This window comes from Pecten maximus, chromosome 1, assembly GCF_902652985.1.
Source record: "Pecten maximus chromosome 1, xPecMax1.1, whole genome shotgun sequence".
Taxonomy (NCBI): domain Eukaryota; kingdom Metazoa; phylum Mollusca; class Bivalvia; order Pectinida; family Pectinidae; genus Pecten; species Pecten maximus.
In genome coordinates, this window is record NC_047015.1 from 3782105 (window position 1) to 3803506 (window position 21402).

The 21402-nt window shown below is 41.9% G+C and overlaps 1 protein-coding gene across 2 annotated transcripts in view; it reads right to left on the minus strand.

The window, feature by feature from the left end:
- Window positions 1-774: 774 nt before the first annotated feature.
- The window catches only part of LOC117322693 (trissin receptor-like), a 28998-nt gene continuing 8370 nt past the window's right edge, over window positions 775-21402 (minus strand). For both annotated transcript variants that reach the window (XM_033877642.1, XM_033877635.1), the window contains one exon: window positions 775-2016. In XM_033877642.1, coding sequence (XP_033733533.1) covers window positions 1928-2016 — 89 coding nt within the window. In that variant the 3' untranslated portion in view covers window positions 775-1927. The remainder of the gene's footprint in view (window positions 2017-21402) is intronic.

A 21402-nucleotide genomic window follows, 5' to 3' on the forward strand; every position in this document is an offset into this window, starting at 1 on the left:
TACCCTTTGATCCTGTAATAATACCATATGGTAACCCGTCCACTGTGAGTGTAACTTACCCTCTTATCCTGTAATAATACCATATAGTAACCCGTCCACTGTGAGTCTAACTTACCCTCTAATCCTGTAATAATACCATATGATAACCCGTCCACTGTGAGTGTAACTTACCCTCTAATCCTGTAATAATACCACATGGTAACCCGTCCACTGTGAGTGTAACTTACCCTCTAATCCTGTAATAATGCCATATGGTAGCCCGTCCACTGTGAGTGTAACTTACCCTCTAATCCTGTAATAATACCATATGGTAACCCGTCCACTGTGAGTGTAACTTACCCTCTAATCCTGTAATAATATTATATGGTAACCCGTCCACTGTGAGAGTGTAACTTACCCTCTAATCCAGTAATAATACTCTATGGTAACCCGTCCATTGTGAGTATAACTTACCCTCTAATCCAGTAATAATACCACATGGTAACCCGTCCACTGTGAGAGTGTAACTTACCCTCTAATCCAGTAATAATACCATATGGTAACCCGTCCACTGTGAGTGTAACTTACCCTCTAATCCTGTAAGAATACCTATGGAAATAAAAGTATCACCGCTATATGTAGACAGCAGAATAATGTTTTACAAAGTACTCTGATGTCTATATTCGACAGTAATTTTATAAGTATTGCTGAAGATGAAGGTATACCAAAAATATTATCTTTTTAAAATGAATAAACGTTATTAGAAAAGAATACAAATAGAAAACAGAACATAACTTTTATTTGAAAATAATTTATTCTTCTATTTTCCAACTTTTTATACATACCTCCTTACCGAAAAGTGTAAGTCAAGTAAACACTAATTTATATCATCATTCATCTAAATATTGTGCTGCATTACTTTGCAACACTCCCCTACGTGATCAGCGCTGTTACACTAAATATATGTTATCCAAAGTAGTGTATCACTGTTTTAGTGATCAAGATTGCCAGGATCGCCTCCCTTTTGCCACCCCAGAGACATGGAGTACCGTGCCGAATGGGATTTTCGAATATTGGTAATTTTGTTTTGTAATCAAGTAGGTACACATCAATAAAGGAAACATTTTATAGATTATCATGCTTGTTTTTAAAATAGTCTATCTGAGGACCGCACTTCAACACAATGACGTCATGGGATCTAATATTAGGTACATGTACTAAAACTCAGTTATATATAATAACGCTACAATACTAAAACAGACAACGGCGTACGATAAAGGGCTGACTATGTATCATTATAGATACCTACATGTATCACGTGACGACAATAGGTGTTATAATGTATCATTATAGATACCTACAAGTATCACGTGACGCCAAGAGGTGTAACAATGTATCATTATAGATACCTACAAGTATCACGTGACGACAATAGGTGTTACAATGTATCATTATAAATACCTACAAGTATCACGTGACGACAAGAGGTGTAACAATGTATCATTATAGATACCTACAAGTATCACGTGACGACAATAGGTGTTACAATGTATCATTATAGATACCTACATGTATCACGTGACGACAATAGGTGTTACAATGCATCATTATAGATACCTACAAGTATCACGTGACGACAATAGGTGTGACAATGTATCATTATAGATACCTACAAGTATCACGTGACGACAATAGGTGTGACAATGTATCATTATAGATACCTTCAAGTATCACGTGACGACAATATGTGTTACAATATAGCATTATAGATACTTAAAAGTATAACGTGCCGAAAATGTGTGTTGCTATCTATTTGAATACCCCCAGTACATTATGTCACAGAATGTGTCTGTTCAGGTTAACTATGAGTGACTTTTAGTGATGTCACTAAGCGAACATTGCACGTGATTCTTCGTGGAAACTCCTGTACTGCTCTCACGTGACATCTCTAAGCGTGACTATTAAGAGTTACCCCTGCGCTGCTATCTGCGGCCTTGGATGCATCAAACGCGGTAACAACAGATCGTTCTGCGGGACCTGATGAATAAAAAGAGGAATCAAATGATGGTAGAAACAACACAGTCTCGTTTATATTATTAGAGATATTAAGTACTGAGTTTGTTTTGACATAATAGTAATTCAGAACTGAGTCTGTTTTGACATAATAGTAATTCAGAACTGGGTATGTTTCAACATAACAGTGATTCAGTACTTATTGTTTTTCGATACAAGCGTTTTTCAGTTTAAATCGGTACGACATTAGTAATAAACGTAATTTGTACTTAATCTGCTTAGTGTAGTTAAGCTTAGAGTCTGTTTTATATCTAACTACCAATTATTCAGTATATTGACACCATGAAAAGCAATATTTTAATACAGATATCAGCTGTTATTTAATTTAGGTTACGGGGAATTTCTGTGGATTTATATACCCTACATTAAAGGGGTTACGCTTACTTTTCCTCTCAGCATCCATGAACGTTAAGGTAAAATCGAAAGAAAAAAACACTTGTTTGATCGTCCAATGTACATCAAATAAATCTCGAGACTGACAGGATCTAAATTTAGTTATATTTGCCGAGGGTGTATTTGTTTTCTGACACCCATATGGAATAGATGGTCACATGCCGAGTTTGCTTTGACAAAAATCTGTGTATATAGAGAGAAAACGATATACGCGTCCATACTAGTAATAGCTGAGTCAACATAATTATTGTGTAACTGATCAAATCGAGTCTACTTCGATCAGAACACTTTTAATGGGAGACAATTCTGTGATATCTATTCACACACAGCTCCATTGGGTTGTTTATTGACATCTTAGTTCGTTTAGTGTACAGACCACATCCCCTGTACCACATATACAGACCACATCCCCTGTACCACATATACAGACCACATCCCCTGTACCACATGTACAGACCACATCCCCTGTACCACATATACAGACCACATCCTCTGTACCACGATATACATACCACATCCCCTGTACCACATGTACCGACCACATCCCCTGTACCACATGTACAGACCACATCCCCTGTACCACATGTACCGACCACACACCCTGTACCACATGTACATACCACATCCCCTGTACCACATGTACATACCATATCCCCTGTACCACATGTACCGACAACATCCCCTGTACCACATGTACATACCACATCCCCTGTACCACATGTACAGACCACATCCCCTGTACCACATGTACAGACCACATCCCCTGTACCACATGTACAGACCACATCCCATGTACCACATGTACAGACCACATCCCCTGTACCACGATATACATACCAAATCCCCTGTACCACATGTACAGACAACATCCCCTGTACCACATGTACCGACCACATCCCCTGTACCACATATACAGACCACATCCCCTGTACCACATGTACCGACCACATCCCCTGTACCACATGTACATACCACATCCCCTGTACCACGATATACAGACCACATCCCCTGTACCACATGTACCGACCACATCCCCTGTACCACATGTACATACCACATCCCCTGTACCACATATACAGACCACATCCCCTGTACCACATATACAGACCACATCCCCTGTACCACATGTACCGACCACATCCCCTGTACCACATGTACATACCACATCCCCTGTACCACATGTACAGACCACATCCCCTGTACCACATGTACAGACCACATCCCCTCTACCACATGTACATACCACATCCCCTGTACCACATGTACAGACCACATCCCCTGTACCACGATATACAGACCACATCCCCTCTACCACATGTACATACCACATCCCCTGTACCACATGTACAGACCACATCCCCTGTACCACATGTACCGACCACATTCCCTGTACCACGATATACAGACCACATCCCCTGTACCACATGTACAGACCACATCCCCTGTACCATATGTACAGACCACATCCCATGTACCACATGTACATACCACATCCCCTGTACCACATGTACCGACCACATCCCCTGTACCATATGTACAGACCACATCCCCTGTACCACATGTACAGACCACATCCCCTGTACCACATATACAGACCACATCCCCTGTACCACATGTACATACCACATCCCCTGTACCACATGTACATACCACATCCCCTGTACCACATATACAGACCACATCCCCTGTACCACATGTACCGACCACATCCCCTGTACCACGATATACAGACCACATCCTATGTACCACATGTACCGACCACATCCCCTGTACCACATATACAGACCACATCCCCTGTACCATATGTACATACCACATCCCCTGTACCACATATACAGACCACATCCCCTGTACCACATGTACCGACCACATCCCCTGTACCACGATATACAGACCACATCCCCTGTACCACATATACAGACCACATCCCCTGTACCACATATACAGACCACATCCCCTGTACCACATGTACAGACCAAATCCCCTGTACCACATGTACAGACCACATCCCCTGTACCACATGTACAGACCACATCCCCTGTACCACATGTATAGACCACATCCCCTGTACCACATGTACAGACCACATCCCCTGTACCACATGTACATACCACATCCCCTGTACCACATGTACCGACCACACACCCTGTACCACATGTACATACCACATCCCCTGTACCACATGTACATACCATATCCCCTGTACCACATATACAGACCACATCCCCTGTACCACATATACAGACCACATCCCCTGTACCACATATACAGACCAAATCCCCTGTACCACATGTACATACCATATCCCCTGAACAACATATACAGACCACATCCACTGTACCACATGTACCGACCACATCCCCTGTACCACATGTACAGACCACATCCCCTGTACCACATGTACAGACCACATCCCCTGTACCACATGTACAGACCACATCCCCTGTACCACATGTACCGACCACATCCCCATTACCACATGTACATACCACATCCCCTGTACCACATATACAGGCCACATCCCCTGTACCACATGTACATACCACATCCCCTGTACCACATGTACCGACCACATCCCCTGTACCACATGTACAGACCACATCCCCTGTACCACATGTACAGACCACATCCCATGTACCACATGTACAGACAACATCCCCTGTACCACATATACAGACCACATCCCATGTACCACGATATACATACCACATCCCCTGTATCACATGTACATATCACATCCCCTGTACCACATGTACCGACCACATCCCCTGTACCACATATACAGACCACATCCCCTGTATCACATATACAGACCACATCCCCTGTACCACATGTACCGACCACATCCCCTGTACTACATATACAGACCACATCCCCTGTATCACATGTACATATCACATCCCCTGTACCACATGTACCGACCACATCCCCTGTACCACATATACAGACGATATCCCCTGTACCACATGTACAGACCACATCCCCTGTACCACATGTACAGACCACATCCCCTGTACCACATGTACAGACCACATCCCCTGTACCACATGTACCGACCACATCCCCTGTACCACATGTACATACCACATCCCCTGTACCACATATACAGACCACATCCCCTGTACCACGATGTACAGACCACATCCCCTGTACCACATGTACCGACCACATCCCCTGTACCACATGTACCGACCACATCCCCTGTACCACATGTACAGACCACATCCCCTCTACCACATGTACATACCACATCCCCTGTACCACATGTACAGACCACATCCCCTGTACCACATGTACAGATCACATCCCCTGTACCACATGTACCGACCACATCCCCTGTACCACATGTACCGACCACATCCCCTGTACCACATGTACAGACCACATCCCCTCTACCACATGTACATACCACATCCCCTGTACCACATATACAGACCACATCCCCTGTACCACATGTACAGACCACATCCCCTACACAACATGTACATACCACATCCCCTGTACCACATGTGTATACCACATCCCCTGTACCACATGTACAGACCACATCCCCTGTACCACATGTACATACCACACCCCCTGTACCACATGTACGGACCACATCCCCTGTACCACATGTACGGACCACATCCCCTGTACCACATGTACCGACCACATCCCCATTACCACATGTACATACCACATCCCCTGTACCACATGTACATACCATATCCCCTGTACCACATGTACAGACCACATCCCCTGTACCACGATATACAGCCCACATCCCCTGTACCACATATACAGAACCACATCCCCTGTACCACATGTACAGACCACATCCCCTGTACCATATGTACAGACTACATCCCCTGTACCACATGTACAGATCACATCCCCTGTACCACATGTACAGACCACATCCCCATGTACCACATATACAGACCACATCCCCTGTACCATATGTACAGACTACATCCCCTGTACCACATGTACAGACCACATCCCCTGTACCACATGTACATACCACATCCCCTGTACCACATGTACAGACCACATCCCCTGTACCACGATATACATACCACATCCCCTGTATCACATGTACAGACCACATCCCCTGTACCACATGTACCGACCACATCCCCTGTACCACATGTACAGACCACATCCCCTGTACCACATGTACATACCACATCCCCTGTACCCAATATTACATACCACATCCCTGTACCAACATGTACAGACCCACATCCCCTGTACCAACTGTACAGACCACATCCCCTGTACCACATGTACAGACCACCTCCCCTGTACCACGATGTACATCACCAACATCCCCTGTAATCCACCTGTACCTACCACCATCCCCCTGTACCACATGTACAGACCCACATCTCCTGTGCCACAATATGTACAGACCACATCCCTGCTACCACATGTACATACCAAATGTACCTTTACCACATGTACAATACCACACACCCTTTTTTTCCAAAATGTTTCCCGGAAAAAAACACCCACTAAATGTAAAAAAAAACCCCCCGTCCCCAGGGGAACCCCCACCCCCCCCCCCTTTTTGACCACTTTCCCCCAGGGAAAAAATCCCCTGTCCCCATGTTAATTTAAAAAACTAAGAAACCAGTAAAGAAACATTGGGGAAAAAATGCCCCCCCCTCTTCTTTTCCCATGCCTCCCTTTCCTTCCAGGCCCCGGGGTTAAAACAAATTAAAATATAACCAAAATTTTTAAAAAACCCAAAGGTTTATTTAAAAATTTTTTTAAAGGTAAAAAATCAAAATTCCCTTAATTCCCCCCTTTTTTTGTCCCCGTTCCAATTTCTTTGTGGGTTTGAAAGCCAAAAAGCATCTGGTAAATGTTCCTCCGAGTTGTGGTCTTCAACCAATTTTAAATAAAAATTTAATTAAAACCGTTTTCCCGGGGGGGTGTTTTAGAAACAGACTTAAAAAAGATATCTTTGGGAAACTTTTGTGCCGGGGTGGGGGGGTGAGAACAGTTTAAAATATACATCTGTAAAATGTGTCCCGAGTTGGGGTTTTGGGAAAAACAGACTAAGTTTAAATTTTCTGTAAATGGGTCGGGAAGTGTGGGGTTTGTAGAAACGGGTTTTTGGTTTTTAAATCGTAAAACGTGTCGCCCGGTTTTGGGGTTTTGAAACCCGATAAAGATATACATCTGTAAACTTTTGTCCGAGTGTTTTGGGGGGGTTGGGAACAGATTTAAAGATAAATTTTAAAAAACTGTTTTCGCCGAGTTTGTGATGTAGAACAGACAAAGTATACATCTTTTAAAAACTTTTTGTCCCGAGTTTTTGTGAGTAGAAACGACTAAAGTATACATCTGAAAACTTTTTGCCCGCGAGTTTTGTGGTGAGAACGGGAAAAGGAAAAAATTTTTGGGTAACGGTTTGCCCCGGAGTGTGTGATGTAAAAACGGGACAAAAGAAAACCCTCTGTAAACGTGTCCCGAGTGTGGTGTGAAAAGACAAAAGGGTTATAAATCTGTAACGGGGTCGCCAAAGGTGTTTTGGTGTAGAACAAAATAAAAGAATACTTTTGAAAAACTTTTGTCCCGAGTGTGTGATTTTAGAACAGACTAAAGAAAATACATCGGAAAAACCGTGCCCGCCGAGTGGGGTTTTGTAGAAAAGACAAAGATATACATTGGAAACGGCACCGAGTGTGTGTTTGTAAAAACAGACAAAAGGTTATACATTGAAACCCTGGTCCCCGGGGGTTTTGGTTGGGGTGAAGAACGGACTTAAAGGGATAACACCCTGTAACTGTGCCCCCCTTTTTTTGGGGAGGGGGGTGTAGAACGGGACTTAAAGAAAACCCATAAAAAATGTGCCCCCAGGGTGTTTTAAATGTAGAACGGAAAAAGGGATTATACCCCCCGTAAAAGGGGGCCCCAGGAGGATTGTGGGGTGTAAAACGACAAAAGATATACTTGTCGGGCCCCCCCAGTTTGTGTGGAACAGACAAAAGGATTCCCATCTAAAAAAACCAAAAAAATTTTTAAAAAAAAAAAAAAACTTTTTAAAAGTTGTCGCCCGAGTGTTTTGGTGTAGAACAGACTAAAAGATAACATGGGTTAAACTGGGGTCCCCGATTTGGGGTAATTAGAACAGACTAAAGATTACATCGTAAACTTTTGTCGCCGAGGTGTGGGGGAAAAAGGGCCCAAAGAAAAACCTGGGTCCCGAGGTGTGGGTAGAACAGACAAAGATAAACCCGGAAAAACCGTGTGGCCGAGTGGCCCCCCCCTTGGTGGAACAGAAAAAAGATAACCCCTGGAAATTTTTGGCCCCGGTTTGTGGGGGAAGTAAAACAAAAAAGATTTTTTTTTTTAATTGTAAACTTTTTGTCCCGGGTTTTGTAAGGGAAAACAGAAAAAGATTACATTGTCCCCCCCGGTTTCCCCCGCCCGAGGGTGTTGGTTTTTTTTAAAACAGCCCCTAAAGTATCCCACGGGCCTTGGGCCGGGTGTTTTTGATTTAGAAACAGACAAAGATATACATCTGAAAACCCTGGGTTTTGTCCCGAGTGTGGGGTGTAGAACAGACCAAAAGTTTATCATCTGTAAACTTTTGCACCGGGGTTTTTAATGTAGAAAGACTAAAAAATTACATCTTTTAAAACTGTTTTCGCCGGGGTGGGGGTGTAGGAAAACAGACTAAAGATAAAACTTTGCCCGGGGGGGTTTGTTTTAAAAAACAAAAATAAAGATAAAACAAATTTGTAACAATGTTTTCCCCCAAAAAAAGCCCATTTGAAAAAAAAAAAAGTTCCCCCGGTGTGTGATTTTAGAACGGGAATAAAGATATCCAATGTAAACTGTTTCCCCGGGGGGTGATGTAGAACCGACTAAAGATAATTTTGTAAATGTTCCCCGAGGGTGGGGTGTAAAAACAGCCTTTTAAAGTTTTTACATCTGAAAAAGGTGTGGGCGAGGGTGTTTTGTAGAACAGACTAAAAAATTATCATCGTAAACTGTTCCCCGAGGGGGGGTTTGGGGTAGAAAGACTAAAGATATAACTGCTGTTTCCCCGAGTGTGTGGGGTAAAAAGACTAAAGTATAAAATTGTAAAAGGTTTTCCCGAGTGTGTGTGTAAAAAAACCAAGCCCAAAAAAGAACATCTGTAAATGGTCCCGAGGGTGTGGGAAAAAAAGAAAAAGGAACCCGGGAATTTTGGAAAAACGGGTGTCCCCCCCAGGTTTTTTGGGGGGTTTTAGAACAGACTAAAGATAAAACCTCGAAAACCTGTCCCGAGGGTGATGTAGAACAGAATTTTAAAGATATACATCTTTTAAAACTGTGTCCCCCAAAGTTTTGGGGGTTTTAGAACAAAACAAAAGTTTAACATCGGGAAAAACGGGTGCGCGAGTGTGTGGTTTTAAAAAGAAGAAAGATATACATTGAAAAACTGTGTCCCAAGGTTTTTGATGTAGAACAGAAAAGATAAAACACTGTAAACTGGCCCCCCCCCCGGTTTTGGGGTGGTTTTAAAAACCAAAAAGATTCCACCCCCTTAAATTAAACCGTTGCCCCCCCGATTTTTTTGGGGTGTAGAAAAGATTTAAAGATAACCATCTTTTTAAATTTGGGCAACGAGTGTTTTATTGAAGGAAAACAGACTAAAGTTCCCCTTTCCCCTGTTGTCGCGGGTGTGTGATTTTTAAAACAACTAAAGAAAACACCCTGAAAAAACCGGTCCCCGGTGTGTGAGTAGAACAGACTAAAAAATAAATCGGTAAACTTTTGCCCCCAAAGTGTGGAATGTAGAACAGACTTTTTTTTTAATAACCAACCCGGGTAAAACTGTGTCCGCGTGTGGGGTGTGAAAAAGATAAAAAGGACCCCCCCATTTTTAAAAATTTTGGTTTTCGCCCGGGGGGTTTTTGAAAGTTTAAAAGATACACTTTTAAACCCGGTGTCCCGAGTGTTTGTTTTGAAAAAGGGATAAAGATTTTTTTACTTTTCCTGAAAAAAGGGGCCCCGGTGCGGGGGGCAGTTTAAAGAAAAACCTTTTTCCCTTTGGGGGAAAACCCGGCCTTTTATTCTCTGAAAAACCCCCCTTTTCCAATTTTGAAACCCAAAAAAGTTCTCTGCCCTTTTTTCCCCCCCCCAGTGGGGAGGGGTTAGAACAGACAAAAAAGCCAAACCCCACCCTGAAAACCCTGTGTCCCCGGGGTGTGTGTGTTTGGGAAACAGACAAAAGAACCCAATGTAAACTGTGTGGCAGATTTTTGTGATTTTAAAACAGCCCCTAAAGATTAATCGAAAACTGTGTGGGGCCGGGTTTTGTTGATTTTAGAAAAGCCCTAAAGTTATACATTGTAAAAGGGGTTTGTCCCCACCCCTGTGTTATGTGAAAAAAATTAAGAATACATGGTCCCCCCTGTGAACCCCGGATTTGTTGAACCCAGACTAAAGATAAACTTTTAAAACCGGTGTCCCCGGGGTGGGGTAAAAACAGCCCCCGAAAATTTAACCCCGTGTCGCGGTGTTGGGGGGTAGGAAACCAAAAACTAAAGATAGACTTTAAAATTTTCCCCCGGGGTGTCGCCGGGGTTTTTTGTGGTGAAAACCCAGATAAAGATTTTTAATCTGTAAACTTTTGTCCCCGGGGTTGTGATTTTTTTAGAAAAACCTTAAAGAAAAAAGGGTAAACTGTGGTCCCCCAAAAGTGTGGGTTTGAAAGAACGGGTTTTAAAAAGATATAAATGTAACGTGTGGCCAAAGGTTGTGTGAGGGTAAAAACAAAAATTTAAAAAGGATTTTACATCTTTTAAAACCCCCCCTTTTTGGGAGTTTTGTTGGTTTTTAAACAGACAAAGTATACTTGTAAATTTGTGCCCCGCGATGTGTGGGTAAAAACGGGACAAAAGTTAAACCCCTTTTAAATGGTCCCGAGTGGGGTGGGGAACAGACTAAAAGAAAAATTTAAACTGTGTCGCCGGGGTTGTGGTTGAACCCGGAAAAGAATAACTGTGGGGGCCGGGGGTTGGGGTTTGGGGGGTTAAGGAAAGACTAAAAAATAAAAACCAACCCGGAAAACCCGTTTTTCCCCCCGGGGTGTGTTTTTGAAAAAAGGGACTAAAAATTTAATAGTAAACTGGTCGCCAAAGTGTGGGGTTGTTTTAGAAAGACTAAAAAATTAACCAATCTGTAACTGTTTCGGAGTGGGGGTGTTGTTAAAAACAGAAAAAAATTTTATAATCGGTATCCTGTTTTGTGGGATTTGTTTTGGTGAGAAACAGACAAAAGATAACATTGTTTTACTGTTTTCGCCGAGTGGGGGGATGTAAAAACAGACTAAAGAAATACTTTGGTAAACGGGTTCGCCAGGGGGTGATGTGGGAACAGATAAAGATATAAAAAAATTTTTAAAACTGTGTCCCCGGGAGTTTTTTGATTTTAGAACAGACTAAAGTATACATCTGAAAACCTGGGTCCCCGAGTGGTGGGTAGAACAGACTAAAAAAAAAAATCTGAAAAAACGGTCCCGATTTGTGGGGTTTGGAAAAACCTAACCCCCCCTCTGTAAACCCGTGTCCCCTTTTCCCCCCCCCCCCCCCCCCCCGGCCCCCCCCCCCAATTAATAATATGAAAACTTTTGTCGCCGAGGGGGTTTTGTTTTAGAACGACTAAAGATATACATTTTTAAACTTTTGTCGCCGAGTGTGTGGTATTAGAACAGTTTTAAAATATACATCTGAAAACCCTTTTCGCCGGTGTGTGGTTTTTAGAAAGCCAAAGATATACATCGAAAAACGGTCCAACCGAGGGGTGTGATTTTTAAAAAACCGACTAAAGATAAAACATTTTTAAAACTGTTCGCCGATTTGGGGGTTTTTAGAACAGACAAAAGGAATACATATTACACGGGTGTCGCCGAGTGGTGGGTTTTTAGAAAGAAAAGATTTACATTGAAAAAGGTGGCCGAGGTGTTATGTAAAAAAGAGAAAAATATAATCTTTTAAATGTGTCCCCGAGGTGTGGTGTAGAAACGACAAAAGGGAATACATCGAAAAACTTGTCACCAGTGGGTGATTAAAAACAGATTTAAAGATTACATCTGTAAACGTTTTTGGGGGGAGGGGGGTTTGGTTTTTTTTTGGGGGGGGAAACAGGACCTAAAGATAAAACCGGGGTCCCCGGGTGTGGTTTTTAAAAACAGACTAAAGATTAAATCTTAAACGGGTGCCGAGTGTGTGTTTGTAGAAAGACAAAAAGTTTCCATATGAAAAAACGGGTTTGTCGCCCCGATGTGTGGGTGTAGAAAAGACAAAGAATACATTTTTAAAAGGGTGTCGCCCGAGGTTTTTGTTGTAGAAACAGACTAAGATATCCCCATCTGCCCCCTGGTGTCCCCCCGAGTGGGTGATTTTAGAAAAGATTTTTTTTAAAGAAACATCGGGAAACGGGGTCCCCGGGTGTGTGGGGTGTAGAACAGACAAAGATTTTACATTCCTGTAAAACTTTTTTTTGGGGGTCGAGGGTGGGGTTTTTGTAAAACCAGCCCCTTTTAGAAGAAATTTTCGAAAACCGTTTTCACCGAGGGGTGTGAGGGTAAAAAACAAAATAAAGATTTTTACACCCCTTGTATAATGGGCCCGCCAAAGGGTTTTGTGATGTAAAAACAGACAAAAGATATTCCCATTTTGAAAAACCCCGTGTCGCCGAGGGATTTGGATTTTGAACAGGACTAAAGAAACATCGGGTAAACTGTAGGCCCCCCCGAGTGTGTGATTTTTAGAAAACCTAGTGATATACATCTGTAAACTGTTGGCACGAGTGTGTGATGTAGAACAGACTAAAGATATACATCTGTAAACTGTGTCGCCGAGTGTGTGATGTAGAACAGACTAAAGATATACATCTGTAACTGTGGTCACCGAGTGTGTATGTAGAACAGACTAAAGATATACATCTGTAAACTGTGTCGCCGAGTGTGTGGTGTAGAACAGACTAAAGATATAACTGTGTCGCCGAGTGTGTGGTGTAGAACAGACTAAAGATATACATCTGTAAACCGTGTCGCCGAGTGTGTGGTGTAGAACAGACTAAAGATATACATCTGTAAACTGTGTCACCGAGTGTGTGATGTAGAACAGACTAAAGATATACATCTGTAAACTGTGTCGCCGAGTGTGTGATGTAGAACAGACAAAAGATATACATATGTACACTGTGTCGCCGAGTGTGTGATGTAGAACAGACTAAAGATATACATCTGTAAACTGTGTGGCCGAGTGTGTGATGTAGAACAGACTAAAGATATACATCTGTAAACTGTGTCGCCGAGTGTGTGATGTAGAACAGACTAAAGATATACATCTGTAAACTGTGTCACCGAGTGTGTAATGTAGAACAGACTAAAGATATACATCTGTAAACTGTGTCGCCGAGTGTGTGGTGTAGAACAGACTAAAGATATAACTGTGTCGCCGAGTGTGTGGTGTAGAACAGACTAAAGATATACATCTGTAAACCGTGTCGCCGAGTGTGTGATGTAGAACAGACTAAAGATATACATCTGTAAACTGTGTCACCGAGTGTGTGATGTAGAACAGACTAAAGATATACATCTGTAAACTGTGTCGCCGAGTGTGTGATGTAGAACAGACTAAAGATATACATCTGTAAACTGTGTCGCCGAGTGTGTGATGTAGAACAGACTAAAGATATACATCTGTAAACTGTGTGGCCGAGTGTGTGATGTAGAACAGACTAAAGATATACATCTGTAAACTGTGTCGCCGAGTGTGTGATGTAGAACAGACTAAAGATATACATCTGTAAACTGTGTCACCGAGTGTGTGATGTAGAACAGACTAAAGATATACATCTGTAAACTGTGTCGCCGAGTGTGTGGTGTAGAACAGACTAAAGATATAACTGTGTCGCCGAGTGTGTGGTGTAGAACAGACTAAAGATATACATCTGTAAACCGTGTCGCCGAGTGTGTGATGTAGAACAGACTAAAGATATACATATGTAAACTGTGTCGTCGAGTGTGTGGTGTAGAACAGACTAAAGATATACATCTGTAAACTGTGTCGCCGAGTGTGTGATGTAGAACAGACTAAAGATATACATCTGTATACTGTGTCGTCGAGTGTGTGGTGTAGAACAGACTAAAGATATACATCTGTATACTGTGTCGCCGAGTGTGTGATGTAGAACAGACTAAAGATATACATCTGTATACTGTGTCGCCGAGTGTGTGATGTAGAACAGACTAAAGATATACATCTGTATACTGTGTCCGCCGAGTGTGTGATGTAGAACAGACTAAAGATATACATCTGTAAACTGTGTCACCGAGTGTGTGATGTAGAACAGACTAAAGATATACATCTGTAAACTGTGTCACCGAGTGTGTGGTGTAGAACAGACTAAAGATATACATCTGTAAACTGTGTCACCGAGTGTGTGATGTAGAACAGACTAAGATATACATCTGTAACTGTGTCGCCGATGTGTGGTGTAGAACAGACTAAAGATATAAACTGGTGTCGCCGAGTGTGTGGTGTAGAACAGACTAAAGATATACATCTGTAAACCGTGTCGCCGAGTGTGTGGTGTAGAACAGACTAAAGATATACATCTGTAAACTGTGTCACGAGTGTGTGATGTAGAACAGACTAAAGATATACATCTGTAAACTGTGTCGCCGAGTGTGTGATGTAGAAACAGACTAAAGATATACATATGTACACTGTGTCGCCGAGTGTGGGTGGATGTAGAACAGACTAAAGATATACATCTGTAACTGTGTGCCGAGTGTGTGATGTAGAAAACAGACTAAAGATATACATCTGTAACTGTGGTCGCCGAGTGGTGGTGTAGAACAGACTAAAGATATACATCTGTAAACTGTGTCGCCGAGTGTGTGATGTAGAACAGACTAAAGATATACATCTGTATACTGTGTCGCCGAGTGTGTGATGTAGAACAGACTAAAGATATACATCTGTAAACTGTGTCGCCGAGTGTGTGATGTAGAACAGATAATAGATATACATCTGTAAACTGTGTCGCCGAGTGTGTGATGTAGAACAGACTAAAGATATACATCTGTAACTGTGTCGCCGAGTGTGTGATGTAGAACAGACTAAAGATATACATCTGTAAACTGTGTCGCCGAGTGTGTGATGTAGAACAGACTAAGATATACATCTGTAAACTGTGTCGCCGAGTGTGTGTGTAGAACAGACTAAAGATATACATCTGTAAACTGTGTCAGCCGAGTGTGTGATGTAGAACAGACTAAAGATACATCTGTAAACTGTGTCGCCGAGTGTGTGGTGTAGAACAGACTAAAGATATACATCTGTAAACTGTGTCGCCGAGTGTGTGATGTAGAACAGACTAAAGATATACATCTGTAAACTGTGTCGCCGAGTGTGTGATGTAGAACAGACTAAAGATATACATCTGTAAACTGTGTCGCCGAGTGTGTGGTGTAGAACAGACTAAAGATATACATCTGTAAACTGTGTCGCCGAGTGTGTGGTGTAGAACAGACTAAAGATATACATCTGTAAACTGTGTCGCCGAGTGTGTGATGTAGAACAGACTAAAGATATACATCTGTAAACTGTGTCGCCGAGTGTGTGATGTAGAACAGACTAAAGATATACATCTGTAAACTGTGTCGCCGAGTGTGTGATGTAGAACAGACTAAAGATATACATCTGTAAACTGTGTCGCCGAGTGTGTGATGTAGAACAGACTAAAGATATACATCTGTAAACTGTGTCGCCGAGTGTGTGATGTAGAACAGACTAAAGATATACATCTGTAAACTGTGTCGCCGAGTGTGTGATGTAGAACAGACTAAAGATATACATCTGTAAACTGTGTCGCCGAGTGTGTGATGTAGAACAGACTAAAGATATACATCTGTAAACTGTGTCGCCGAGTGTGTGATGTAGAACAGACTAAAGATATACATCTGTAAACTGTGTCGCCGAGTGTGTGATGTAGAACAGACTAAAGATATACATCTGTAAACTGTGTCGCCGAGTGTGTGGTGTAGAACAGACTAAAGATATACATCTGTAAACTGTGTCGCCGAGTGTGTGATGTAGAACAGACTAAAGATATACATCTGTAACTGTGTCGCCGAGTGTGTGGTGTAGAACAGACTAAAGATATACATCTGTAAACTGTGTCGCCGAGTGTGTGATGTAGAACAGACTAAAGATATACATCTGTAAACTGTGTCGCCGAGTGTGTGATGTAGAACAGACTAAAGATATACATCTGTAAACTGTGTCGCCGAGTGTGTGATGTAGAACAGACTAAAGATATACATCTGTAAACTGTGTCGCCGAGTGTGTGATGTAGAACAGACTAAAGATATACATCTGTAAACTGTGTCGCCGAGTGTGTGATGTAGAACAGACTAAAGATATACATCTGTAAACTGTGTCGCCGAGTGTGTGATGTAGAACAGACTAAAGATATACATCTGTAAACTGTGTCGCCGAGTGTGTGGTGTAGAACAGACTAAAGATATACATCTGTAAACTGTGTCGCCGAGTGTGTGATGTAGAACAGACTAAAGATATACATCTGTAAACTGTGTCGCCGAGTGTGTGATGTAGAACAGACTAAAGATATACATCTGTAAACTGTGTCGCCGAGTGTGTGGATGTAGAACAGACTAAAGATATACATCTGTAAACTGTGTCGCCGAGTGTGTGATGTAGAACAGACTAAAGATATACATCTGTAAACTGTGTCGCCGAGTGTGTGATGTAGAACAGACTAAAGATATACATCTGTAAACTGTGTCGCCGAGTGTGTGATGTAGAACAGACTAAAGATATACATCTGTATACTGTGTCGCCGAGTGTGTGATGTAGAACAGACTAAAGATATACATCTGTAAACTGTGTCGCCGAGTGTGTGATGTAGAACAGACTAAAGATATACATCTGTAAACTGTGTCGCCGAGTGTGTGATGTAGAACAGACTAAAGATATACATCTGTAAACTGTGTCGCCGAGTGTGTGATGTAGAACAGACTAAAGATATACATCTGTAAACTGTGTCGCCGAGTGTGTGATGTAGAACAGACTAAGATATACATCTGTAAACTGTGTCGCCGAGTGTGTGATGTAGAACAGACTAAAGATATACATCTGTAAACTGTGTCACCGAGTGTGTGATGTAGAACAGACTAAGATATACATCTGTAAACTGTGTCGCCGAGTGTGTGATGTAGAACAGACTAAAGATATACATCTGTAAACTGTGTCGCCGAGTGTGTGATGTAGAACAGACTAAAGATATACATCTGTAAACTGTGTCACCGAGTGTGTGATGTAGAACAGACTAAAGATATACATCTGTAAACTGTGTCGCCGAGTGTGTGATGTAGAACAGACTAAGATATACATCTGTAAACTGTGTCGCCGAGTGTGTGATGTAGAACAGACTAAAGATATACATCTGTAAACTGTGTCACCGAGTGTGTGGATGTAGAACAGACTAAAGATATACATCTGTAAACTGTGTCGCCGAGTGTGTGATGTAGAACAGACTAAAGATATACATCTGTAAACTGTGTCGCCGAGTGTGTGATGTAGAACAGACTAAAGATATACATCTGTAAACTGTGTCGCCGAGTGTGTGGTGTAGAACAGACTAAAGATATACATCTGTAAACTGTGTCGCCGAGTGTGTGAGTGTAGAACAGACTAAAGATATACATCTGTAAACTGTGTCGCCGAGTGTGTGGTGTAGAACAGACTAAAGATATACATCTGTAAACTGTGTCGCCGAGTGTGTGATGTAGAACAACAGACTAAAGATATACATCTGTAAACTGTGTCGCCGAGTGTGTGATGTAGAACAGACTAAAGATATACATCTGTAAACTGTGTCGCCGAGTGTGTGATGTAGAACAGACTAAAGATATACATCTGTAAACTGTGTCGCCGAGTGTGTGATGTAGAACAGACTAAAGATATACATCTGTAAACTGTGTCGCCGAGTGTGTGGTGTAGAACAGACTAAAGATATACATCTGTAAACTGTGTCGCCGAGTGTGTGATGTAGAACAGACTAAAGATATACATCTGTAAACTGTGTCGCCGAGTGTGTGATGTAGAACAGACTAAAGATATACATCTGTAAACTGTGTCGCCGAGTGTGTGATGTAGAACAGACTAAAGATATACATCTGTACACTGTGTCGCCGAGTGTGTGATGTAGAACAGACTAAAGATATACATCTGTAAACTGTGTGGCCGAGTGTGTGATGTAGAACAGACTAAAGATATACATCTGTAAACTGTGTCGCCGAGTGTGTGATGTAGAACAGACTAAAGATATACATCTGTAAACTGTGTCGCCGAGTGTGTGATGTAGAACAGACTAAAGATATACATCTGTAAACTGTGTCGCCGAGTGTGTGATGTAGAACAGACTAAAGATATACATCTGTAAACTGTGTCGCCGAGTGTGTGATGTAGAACAGACTAAAGATATACATCTGTAAACTGTGTCGCCGAGTGTGTGATGTAGAACAGACTAAAGATATACATCTGTAAACTGTGTCGCCGAGTGTGTGATGTAGAACAGACTAAAGATATACATCTGTAAACTGTGTCGCCGAGTGTGTGATGTAGAACAGACTAAAGATATACATCTGTAAACTGTGTCGCCGAGTGTGTGGTGTAGAACAGACTAAAGATATACATCTGTAAACTGTGTCGCCGAGTGTGTGATGTAGAACAGACTAAAGATATACATCTGTAAACTGTGTCGCCGAGTGTGTGATGTAGAACAGACTAAAGATATACATCTGTAAACTGTGTCGCCGAGTGTGTGGTGTAGAACAGACTAAAGATATACATCTGTAAACTGTGTCGCCGAGTGTGTGATGTAGAACAGACTAAAGATATACATCTGTAAACTGTGTCGCCGAGTGTGTGATGTAGAACAGACTAAAGATATACATCTGTAAACTGTGTCGCCGAGTGTGTGATGTAGAACAGACTAAAGATATACATCTGTAAACTGTGTCGCCGAGTGTGTGGTGTAGAACAGACTAAAGATATACATCTGTAAACTGTGTCGCCGAGTGTGTGATGTAGAACAGACTAAAGATATACATCTGTAAACTGTGTCGCCGAGTGTGTGATGTAGAACAGACTAAAGATATACATCTGTAAACTGTGTCGCCGAGTGTGTGATGTAGAACAGACTAAAGATATACATCTGTAAACTGTGTCGCCGAGTGTGTGATGTAGAACAGACTAAAGATATACATCTGTAAACTGTGTCGCCGAGTGTGTGATGTAGAACAGACTAAAGATATACATCTGTAAACTGTGTCGCCGAGTGTGTGATGTAGAACAGACTAAAGATATACATCTGTAAACTGTGTCGCCGAGTGTGTGATGTAGAACAGACTAAAGATATACATCTGTAAACTGTGTCGCCGAGTGTGTGATGTAGAACAGACTAAAGATATACATCTGTAAACTGTGTCGCCGAGTGTGTGATGTAGAACAGACTAAAGATATACATCTGTAAACTGTGTCGCCGAGTGTGTGATGTAGAACAGACTAAAGATATACATCTGTAAACTGTGTCGCCGAGTGTGTGGATGTAGAACAGACTAAAGATATACATCTGTAAACTGTGTCGCCGAGTGTGTGATGTAGAACAGACTAAAGATATACATCTGTAAACTGTGTCGCCGAGTGTGTGGATGTAGAACAGACTAAAGATATACATCTGTAAACTGTGTCGCCGAGTGTGTGATGTAGAACAGACTAAAGATATACATCTGTAAACTGTGTCGCCGAGTGTGTGATGTAGAACAGACTAAAGATATACATCTGTAAACTGTGTCGCCGAGTGTGTGGTGTAGAACAGACTAAAGATATACATCTGTAAACTGTGTCGCCGAGTGTGTGATGTAGAACAGACTAAAGATATACATCTGTAAACTGTGTCGCCGAGTGTGTGGATGTAGAACAGACTAAAGATATACATCTGTAAACTGTGTCGCCGAGTGTGTGATGTAGAACAGACTAAAGATATACATCTGTAACTGTGTCGCCGAGTGTGTGATGTAGAACAGACTAAAGATATACATCTGTAACTGTGTCGCCGAGTGTGTGATGTAGAACAGACTAAAGATATACATCTGTAAACTGTGTCGCCGAGTGTGTGATGTAGAACAGACTAAAGATATACATCTGTAAACTGTGTCGCCGAGTGTGTGGTGTAGAACAGACTAAAGATATACATCTGTAAACTGTGTCGCCGAGTGTGTGATGTAGAACAGACTAAAGATATACATCTGTAAACTGTGTCGTCGAGTGTGTGATGTAGAACAGACTAAAGATATACATCTGTAAACTGTGTCGTCGAGTGTGTCATGTAGAACAGACTAAAGATATACATCTGTTAACTGTGTCGCCGAGTGTGTGGTGTAGAACAGACTAAAGATATACATCTGTAAACTGTGTCACCGAGTGTGTGATGTAGAACAGACTAAAGATATACATCTGTAAACTGTGTCGCCGAGTGTGTGATGTAGAACAGACTAAAGATATACATCTGTAAACTGTGTCGCCGAGTGTGTGATGTAGAACAGACTAAAGATATACATCTGTAAACTGTGTCGCCGAGTGTGTGATGTAGAACAGACTAAAGATATAACTGTGTCGCCGAGTGTGTGATGTAGAACAGACTAAAGATATACATCTGTAAACCGTGTCGCCGAGTGTGTGGTGTAGAACAGACTAAAGATATACATCTGTAAACTGTGTCACCGAGTGTGTGATGTAGAACAGACTAAAGATATACATCTGTAAACTGTGTCGCCGAGTGTGTGATGTAGAACAGACTAATGCATGCCGAGTGTGTGGTGTAGAACAGACTAATGTATGCCGAGTGTGTGATGTAGAACAGACTAATGAT